Source organism: Hoplias malabaricus, chromosome 2 (genome assembly GCF_029633855.1).
Source record: "Hoplias malabaricus isolate fHopMal1 chromosome 2, fHopMal1.hap1, whole genome shotgun sequence".
Taxonomy (NCBI): domain Eukaryota; kingdom Metazoa; phylum Chordata; class Actinopteri; order Characiformes; family Erythrinidae; genus Hoplias; species Hoplias malabaricus.
Genome location: NC_089801.1, coordinates 53,907,279 through 53,917,102, shown reverse-complemented (window position 1 = coordinate 53,917,102; position 9,824 = coordinate 53,907,279). Strand labels below are relative to the sequence as shown.

At 40.0% G+C, this 9,824-nt stretch overlaps 1 protein-coding gene across 2 annotated transcripts; it reads left to right on the top strand.

The window, feature by feature from the left end:
- The first annotated feature begins 874 nt into the window (after positions 1 to 874).
- On the top strand, positions 875 to 8,519 carry hikeshi (heat shock protein nuclear import factor hikeshi). Of its 2 annotated transcripts, XM_066660206.1 has the most exons (6): positions 875 to 1,194; positions 1,855 to 1,986; positions 2,100 to 2,337; positions 3,822 to 3,973; positions 7,888 to 8,006; positions 8,172 to 8,519. In XM_066660206.1, the coding sequence occupies exons 3-6, from the start codon at positions 2,187 to 2,189 to the stop codon at positions 8,224 to 8,226; spliced, it is 477 nt and encodes a 158-aa protein (XP_066516303.1). In that variant the 5' UTR covers positions 875 to 1,194; positions 1,855 to 1,986; positions 2,100 to 2,186; the 3' UTR covers positions 8,227 to 8,519. The 2 variants fall into 2 exon arrangements, with proteins under 2 accessions (XP_066516303.1, XP_066516302.1); XM_066660205.1 differs by lacking the exon at positions 1,855 to 1,986.
- Positions 8,520 to 9,824: the final 1,305 nt, after the last annotated feature.

The following is a 9,824-nucleotide window of genomic DNA, read 5'->3' as shown; positions in this document are numbered from 1 at the left end:
CCTCTTGAGGAACATCAAAAGCCAATTAGTCTTTTTTTTCCCCTCTTCAAACTAATCCTTAATTTCTCAGACACCTGCAATATCATGTAAAAGGCACGAATTTCAACAAAAATTTGTAGTTCAAATACCAATGGGAAATAACAATTGTCTAGAAACAACACCGATTTTTTTTAATTATTATTATTTTTATTTATTTATTTTTTGGGTCATACAAGGTCTGGACAAATGGGATGATTTTGCCTGATTTCCACTTAGGCTGTTTTTGGCTGTGGACATTTCTCAGGTCAGCGGTGACCAGCAGCACTGCTGTGTCTGATCCCCTAGTGTTTTTCATGGTTCGCTTTCTGTATTCACGGCCGGAATCTGTTCCTCAATTCCAAGTGCTGGTAAATTAGGAGTCGATTCCTCACTGCTCCCTATGTAGTGCTCTATCTAGCTCAGTCATGACCTAGCCTAGCTTCTGTACCTTCGTAATGCATGCTGATTTTAGTATAAATGTTTAATTTTCAACTATAATTTTCACATATCCCTGTCTTATTAGACCACAGTTTTTGAGTTGAAGGTTTAGTTTCACTTTTGACGTATGAAGGACGTTATAAAGGGAGTAGGGAGCAATTTGAGATGGATCCTGTTCAATGTGCCTGAACTCAAAATAGCTCCACAGTCCCTAGGTAGTGCACTGTGAATACGGAACCTTTGGTCTCTAATGCTTAGTAGTGGACCGTATATATCCAGAATACAAGACATTACACATTCCTCGATGGACTATGGACCTTTATTTGATGTATTTAGCAGTGTCTCAGTGCAAAAACTGGTAGTTTAAGACCTACATAGTGCACTAGGTAGGGAGCGAGGAGCCGTTTGAGCCTGACGCTTTGTTATCAGTGAACACGCCTTTCGTTTTGATTCCGGGGCTTGTTTTCTGTCCAATCATCTTTCTCTTTTTACTGCCTTCAGCTCGAAGTTTCTAGCAGCAGAAATCCTTGGTACTGAGAGAGAGCGAGAGATAGCGATCATCACATACACCCCGAAATGTATGTGTTTCCCTCGACCCTGACAGAGACACGTTAAAACAATGCGCGTGTACCTGGCTAATCTCCAGAGGACTGAGAGAGTGTTGCATTAGATCGACTCCGGAACGAGCTGCTCATTACAGTATTGATCATGTTTGGATGCCTAGTAGCAGGCAGATTGGTAAGTAATCGAGTTTGACCAATAACCGTTGACTGGACCTTCACGAGTACTTCAGGTTTTCATACAATAGTGTGAGCAGTTAACGTCACACCCACTTTCACTAGGCCCGTGTAACAAGAGCAGTGCAAAACTTTTGACATTCCTGCACGAATGAGATGTTTTGTTATTTTTTTTTTTTGAATGAAATAAGTTAAAATATTCTCTCCAGAGAGCACGTTTCTTTACAATTTAATGCACAGTCACTGCTTATTTGTTCAATTGAACTTGTGATCTGAACACAAGTTATGAGATGTTTTCTATTTTCCTAATATGTTATAGTTACATTGTTCCAATTTTAAGACTCTTACAGAGAAAATGAAGTTTTTAACCTGCTGAAATATCCTTTTTTAATGAGCGAAATAGACACTCCATGGCTAGTGTTGGTCAGTCTTCCAATGACTGTCTCACAGGCAAATTCAGACAGACAGGGTTTCTTACATCATATAGAAACAATCCTGTCAAATTGCAGGTGGGGCTTTCAAACTACAAGTTAGCACAGCAGAGGTGAGTGGGTATAGAGGCAGGGACTTATTTGCACTTATTACTAAATGAACGTGAAAGTGTACTGTTACAGCTAAGCCACTTTTAAGGCCTCAAGGGTTTTATTTTTTTTTTTTACAGATATATTTTTTAGACGTTTAAGTGATGGCCAGAGCAGGAGAATAGGAGGTGTGCATTAACATTAGAAGTCAATTAATAACTTAAACATAGGAAGAGGATGTGTCCACTTCTTTTCACTTAGAGAAGTAGCAGGTACGCACAAACCAGCCGTGTAATCTCAGTTTTGTTGAAACATCTATGAGTTGAAGCAGAACCATTGAATTGTTCTGACTACACTGTGAAATCCATGCTTTTGCCCACTCCAGGTCCAGACAGATGCTCAGCAGGTGGCGAGTGATAAGTTTGTTTTTAACCTGGCAGATTATGAGAACGTGAACCACGTGGTGGTCTTTATGCTAGGGACAGTGCCTTTTCCTGCAGGAATGGGAGGTGCAGTGTACTTCTCTTTCCCAGACCCCAGTGTGGGGCAGGTTTGGCAGCTCCTCGGCTTCATCACCAACGAAAAGCCAAGTGCCATATTCAAAATATCAGGCCTCAAAGCTGGTGAGTTCATATTCTTGACTCTGTGTCCTATAACAGAATGATTAATGGTAAAAATTTTGATTCACAAAATTCTCACAGAATCTAAGCCCCCTCGGAACCTTCCTTCCTCTGTTAGGCCATGGAAAATGTGCAGTAAAAAGGTGGTGGTGCGTCTGTAGTGGCAGAAACAAATGGAGATCAATGAGTGAGATCCACAAAATAATGACACAAAAAGGCTTACTGTGCTGTTGGGTGCCGGAATGGAAATATAAAAAAACCTGCATTCGTTTTTATAGAATTCCTTTGTGAAAGATGCCCTTTGAGGCAAAACTCATGCGTTTGTGGTCATTTTTTGGAACCATTAAATTTTTGGTCCACATTTTAGCTGGAACATTAACACTGACAATGTGTCTCTTGCTAACAACCCAGTATAGGCTAAAAATGTTTTGATATATGAATTATAACATCTAACAGTTCTTAATAGTAAGAGGGAAAAGGATCATGTAGGCTGATCAACAGCTCATTACTCATAAACACACAACTGAAACAAAACACTTTCCTATCTGTTTGTTAAGTGTGACGCGATGCGTTACATTTTACCGTTTCCTGGTCCAATTGTGCCTTTGGTCCTATGTCATATAAATTTGCTATTTGAATAAAGCTTAATTTCTCAATCAATTCTGATCAATCAAACAACATTGAGCAGCAGTTTGGAGCCAGACATTTTCATAAGAGCAAAAATACCTTTTGCCCTAACCAATGTAGTGAGTAGTTTCTCGTTTTTTAAACCATGTAAGAAGATCATCACAGACATCTTGTGGTAGTGAAGTTATCAGAAATCATCTTAAGATTTGAAGTGAAATGGTAAAATATGGAGAGTGGAACTGGTTGTGTTTATTAGTGCAGGTCAGAGCATTTCCAGATAGTAATGAGTTGTATTCACAGTTTTTCATACCATCATATGGTCTAAAAAATTTTCACCCAGTATACGGTATTACCAGGCGATGGGGTTTAGGAAACGAGAAACATTTCAGGTCAGCATAGAAGCTATACAGCTTAGCATACAACAAGACACATGATGGGAATAAACAAAATTGTGTCTAAGAGAACGAACTTGAGTGATGGTTCTGGGCTAAAAGAAACACACCAAACATAGACCATATTTCAGCAAACTGAGGCATACACCACACACCTTAAGAGGATAAAGCCTTGTATCTGTAAACACAATGTAGACTGAAGTGTGATCAGAGGGTTTTTGTCTAGTTTCAGATTTGCTCCTACTGTATATTGGATCACAACTTCCATGGACTAATCCATATTTTTTACATTATCTTTTTATACGTTAAACCTCCCAACACTATTTCTAGACTTTAAACACAGGTGTGGTGTATCCATGTTTTCTATCTACTTAATTTTAGTCTATGATACTTCCCTTTCCTTTGTGCATCCCTAGTCTATTGATTGCATCATAATTAATACAACCTATCCTATGGTGTCTTTGTAAGGTGAGGGTGGGGCTCATCCCTTTGGCATGATGACTGCCCCTCAAGCTCCCTCAATGGCCCAGGTTGGAGTGTCCGTTGAGGCCTTGGACCAGCTAGCTCAACAGACACCTGTCTCCAGTGCTGCCGTTTCTACCATGGATTCCTTTACCCAGGTAAATACAGGCAAGAACAAAATATGTGTAAAGAAATTTGATCCTAATCTCAACCTGCCACGTCCATACTGTGCTTCTGATTACCACAGACATAATTGTAGTGAATGCCCCTCTATGTATGCTATTTTTGACTTCAGTTCAGAACTCTAAATTTCTGAAAGGTCAGGGTAGTGTATTCATCTGAAGGTATGATGTCAAATGGACAAGACTGCTCTCTCAGTCAGTAGTAATAAAGCACTGTTATTAAATAAGACTTCCTTTAGATTAATCAACATCAGTCAACCCTCAGCAATTTTTAAATCTGGAGGCAGCCTGGGTGCCATCATATATGATAAATGTTAATTTAATCACTCATGTTTGCTGGTTAGTTTTTCCTAACAACACTCTCATTGGAAACTGCATCCATATTTCATGAATTATATTATCCTGAGTTCTGCTTTCTCACCTCAGAGCCAAGTTGTGCACAGCATATTGACAAGAGAACCTTCTCACAGTTGAAATGCACCCATTCTCATGCGGCTCCAGGCTAGTTCCCTCTGTAGTTGTGAGCAGATAAGAATGCTTACGTTAAAACCTGTTCACAGTTCATAAACTGGTAAGATTGGTAAAGCATCCCATTTGACTGTTCAGTAAATAATAATTATTTGTTTGCAGTCTGTATTGTTAATGCCATAGATAACTTATGATTAAATGATGATTGGTTGAGGAATTGTTTGTGTGAATTTGTGGGTCAGTGTGTCACTCTAACAGATTTTTGGACTTTATTGTCAAGGTCCTTTTTTTATGTTGTCCCTTCATGAGCAACAGCTGTTGTGTAAATCTAATGGAAAATATCCTGGAGTGAAGACAAATACTGAAATATTAAGAACAGGGTAGAAAATATGCAGAGCAACAGTAATTGTAGATTTACAAAGTCCTCTTGTGTGGTCAATGGAGCTGAGAGAATGGACAGTGTAGAAACAAGGAGGTGGTTGTAATATTATGGCTGACTGGAATACGTTTCTTTTCATTAGCTGTGTTTTTGGTACCCTGCCATTTGGCTCTCATAATATGGAGTCATAACAATAATTTGGAGACCTGCAATTCTCCTAAACCTTCAGTGACATGTTATAGGTTTTGTATCTGTGTCCTTGGAAGTTTTGGCAGGCTGGCTGCTTCTGTGAATATGTAACAATATTAACACATTGTGAGCACTCTAGGAATAATGTCCTAGAACCTCACATATGACTGTAACATTTGCAGTGTATAGGTGCTAATTAAGACACCCGAAGAGTTATTTTACATATGAACTAGTGAGAATGAAGTCAAAATATGTTCTGGAATGATCCTTTCACACACTTAGCATGCAGCCAGAGATCAGACAGGTTCTCATTGCTGGAAATGTTCCACATGCTTTAGGCATAGGGCTGCACCTGTGTAGCTCATGCAGTAGATACAGTGTGATCCTCTGGAACCTTACCGGCTCTTTCCCTACATGCTCTCACTTGGACTTTTGCTGGACTAGGGGGTTGGCAGGATGTAGTCCGGGTAATATCCAGAACAAATGTTACAGGTATTTGCGTTCACACATACAGATATTCTCTGTGAAGTCTTGGAAAATTCTGTATATACTATGCATGTGTGAAAGGGCCTTTTGGCCTTAGGCTCACACTCCCTCTCCTCTTCCCTCTTTTTGTAGTGATTTGTTAATATGTAGGAGCCTGAAACTACATGCAACTATTTTGTGTTATTAGAGCAAAATTGCACATTTTTAAGCTGCCTGTGTAAGCTTGCATCACTAATTAGAAATACATATTTTAAACATTATAGCTACCAGTTTCAAGTATATATGTCTCTTCCCATTCAAAGATATAGGGGTCTGGTCTTCTATGACTTGAAGTAACTGCATGGAGGCACTGAAAATATGGCTACTGAGTGGTTAGACTTGGCTGTAGAGTCAGGAGCAGGGTGACCATATTTTAGTTTTTAAAAAAGTGGACAGGGATGGCACTGTGGCACAACAGTCAGTGTTGCTGTCTCTCAACTCCAGAGCCCAGGGGTTGTGGGTTTGAGCCCCACTCCGGGTGACTGTCTGTGAGGAGTTTGGTGTGTTCTCACCGTGCACATGGGTTTCCTCCGGGTGCTCTGGTTTCTTCCCACAGTCCAAAAACTCATTGGTAGGTGGATTGGCGACTCAAAATTGTCCGTAGGTGTGAGTGTGTGTTTCACCCTGTGAAGGATTTGCCCTCCTTCCGGAGTGTGTTCCAGGGTATAAGCAGTTACAGACAATGAGTGAATGAATGAAAAATTGGACACTGGGGACACAGGGGCGTCCATCATCGTTAGGATGTTGTGGCTGGGGGCTTTAAATAGGCTTAATTTGTAAGACCATAGCTCGCTGTGTGTGTGTGTGTGTGTAAGAGAGAGAGAGAGGATAATGGGGAGTTAAAAATCTGTTATCTTCCCTCTCCCGTCTTGTTTTTGCCATCCATTTATTTATTTATTTATTTATTTATATTTTTATTTTGCACGACCACATACGGGCAAGCCTAGAAGACGTATTTTCTCTTACAGACCGAGTCCTAATATTGAAACACACATGTGCTTTACAAAGTTTCATATGAATAAATAATAGGAAATAAGACAGGAACACGCTTCGTTCTGTGTGTTTCTTAGGTCATGTTTGGTGCAACACCATGCGCATTGGCCAGAGCTTCAGCTCGTATTGCTTACATTTCTCCGCTGTTCGCAAGCTCAGCCGGATGGCTCAGAACTCGGCAACATTTACGTAGGGTGACCAGACGTCCTCTTTTTTAGACTTAAAAAAATGTCCGGGTGGAATCTCACACACGTCCGAGATTTTGTTTTTCTAGAGCTTACATAGAATTTGGAGAAGCGTTTCGTTCACAAACTAGTCCCGCCCTCCCCTACTCCGATTGGTTCGCTTAAGTGAGAAGGGGGGCGTGGTGAAGTAGCCTAAACTTTTCTGATTGGACGGTCTGACTGTAGAGCTACAGTTATTGGTTGAGAACCTTCTCTGTAGACATTTAATTGGTCAGTCTGCACGTCAGTAGTCTTTGTTTACGTCAGGCAAAGCTCATGTACCCTACCCTCGTCTCGAGCAGCTATGCCGAAACGTAAATGTTAGCTCTCGGATGATTTAAAAAAGAAATTCCCATGTTTTGTGTAGCAAATAAAGGTGTAAAGGACCTAAAAAGCACACACAGGTTCAGTTAAGCATACCCCCCTGCTTATCCTATGCATATCCCCCATGTCCTCTTTTTCACCATCACAGATTTGGTTACCCTACATTTACGCATATTATATCACAATAAAATCATGTAATAAAAAGACATTGATATGACCCACCAAAGCTTCTTCAGACCTTCCTATGTATTTTAGGCTTTCCTGTTTTTGAAATGCCAGAAACACCTCTGTGACAATGGCTAATTTTTATGCTCTTGCCTAAAGGCTGGTTATGTGCTGTAATACGAGATACTCACACAAGGGGGCGTTTCCACATTTGACATCGGAAGTGAAGCAAAATCAGAATGGCTTGTTTTATAACAAATTTTTCAACTTGGGCAGCCCACAAAAAACTGTCTGGTTCCACAGTTGGTGGTTTTGTACGTGCTATAGATTTAAAAATTAATGTGCACAAGCACTGAGTAGGTGATATTTTCATAATTTTTTTTTTTGGTTTGGTTTTTTCTTTTGTTTTGTTTTTTTCTAGTTCAAATTCTCAATCCATGTATATTAAAACTAGCTGCCTCTTAGCTGCTTGTTGTGTTGTTTATTGCTATGATAAAGTCCACTGTTAGTTTTTAAGTCTACAGGTTTGTTAAGAAATTATTGTCTTTAGTAACTGACCATGTTCCACTTGCCTGAGAGAAAAACTGGCTTGCTGTAAAATTAACTTTCCTCACTCATGGCAGTTCACCCAGAAGATGCTGGAGAGCTTGTACAACTTTACCTCCTCCTTCGCTCTGTCCCAGTCTCAGATGACACCAAATCCATCAGAAATGTATGTTCCTGCCAGCTCCATTCTTAAATGGTATGTGTTCAGTAAAGTCACAGTGTCTTATTCCCCTCCTCTGTCTTAAGACATCTGCGAATATTATAAATTCGTAATTGTTCTGTGCATATGACACAAACATAGACTATGAATTTCATTGCCATTCTGAGTTTGGATTTGTTTGTTCTTGTCCTCTCTACCCAGGTACGAAAACTTTCAGAGACGAATGGTGCAGAATCCAAATTTCTGGAAGACGTGACTAAACTAATAATAACCATTAGAGCTGAAAGTTACTGATTATAAATTCATATCCCGGCTTGCTTTGGAACTCTTCATGGGCAATATTGGCCTAATTGTTGTACACTAAAAATGAATGTGTCATTTTGTTTTACCATCATGAGCAGAAAGCATTTTCTACAGCCCTGCAGACGACTTAACATAGCATTATTGAAATTCTTGGTGAATCCTTTTAAAATTGAATAAATGTTTTGGGTTTTCATTTTGCCTAATGATGGCAGTCTACGAATTTCAATAAAACACTGAAAATATTTGTTTGCAAAATACCCTCAGAGTCTGTTGCGGTTATTTTATTTATTCTGGTGCAGTGGATCACAGTTCCAGAGTCAGTCTTCCCAAAAAGCCATTATTTTATTTATCTCATTTATATGTTAAATTTAACTGTAAACTTGATGAGGACATTTGTAAGACGGTATCTGGTCACATCTCTAATATGTATGCATTTTTGAATAAGATTAGTTATCCTGGTAATAGTGGATTAGACACATCATTGCACTTTGAGTTTTTGCCACTGCTGGACTGAGAATATTCCAGCAACCAGAATATCCAGTTAACAGTGTCATTCCACCACTAATGAAGGACTAAAAGGAGGACTGACAAAAATGACCATCACACACAGATACAACAGCAGCAGATAGGCTACTGTCTCCGACATTACATTTACAAGGGGAACCGACAAGGTAGGTATGTGTAATAGAGGCACCAGTGAGTGCGCAAAACTGCTGTGTCTGATCCATGCATATCACAGCATGAAACACTTACTAAACTACCTTAATACCATAAGTGGCCAAAAATATCTTCTTAAGGTGAACTCAGTAATCTTAGTTCCATCCTAAACTCATGTGTTGCTGCTGCAGAGAATCCCCCAATTCTTTTCTGTGGAAATTATACGAGCTCTGAGTAATTGAACACTTGCTCTATGCTGTTCAGGCTATGTGTTCTTGGTAAGCTGCTTGTAACTATGTAAATCAGTGACTTAAGCCCGCTTGAATCCTACAGGTTCTGGACATGCTGCACTTTTATGAATCTAGTAAAAAGGGCTGAAATTGTCTGATCTTGAGGGAATTAAACCCTGGCCGCTCTATTGGGGCAGTCATCTCGTAGCAACTACAACGTTCAAAAGTTCTGCGTCGCGAGGAGGAGACACACCAGGAGGCAGCATGGAGAGCTGTATTCTGATCTGTTTTTACTTCCTGTTTCTGATGTCTGTGTCAGCATTTCCTCTGGTGAACAGTTATGCTGCGGACTCTCATCCGTAGTATTGAAATGTATCTGCTCTCTCTGAGTCTCAGTGTCCTCTCCTATTAACTCTCATGCAGCTGTTGGAAATGCATTAGAACTGCAGTGCGTTGTAGATTGTGCGGGTTGCTGTTGCAGGACTCAGAGGTGGCCAGGTGTAGGTGCTTCTGTTTTAATAAGAGTTTCAACATCACTCCGGCTCTTGACAACGTCCCTAGAAGAAGGTGTTCATGATTATGCAGATGCTCATGTATTAATCATACTGTAGCTAGTCTTGTACACAGTTGGCTTGCCTCGTCTCCAGCGCTGACGATGGAGGAA

Excerpts from the sequence above, each read along its gene's own strand:
- hikeshi (XM_066660205.1), top strand. The coding sequence starts at position 1,165 with ATGTTTGGATGCCTAGTAGCAGGCAGATTG. Across the intron at positions 2,338-3,821 it reads AATATCAGGCCTCAAAGCTG|GTGAGGGTGGGGCTCATCCC; the intron begins GTGAGTTCATAT and ends TGTCTTTGTAAG. Across the intron at positions 8,007-8,171 it reads GCCAGCTCCATTCTTAAATG|GTACGAAAACTTTCAGAGAC; the intron begins GTATGTGTTCAG and ends CTCTCTACCCAG.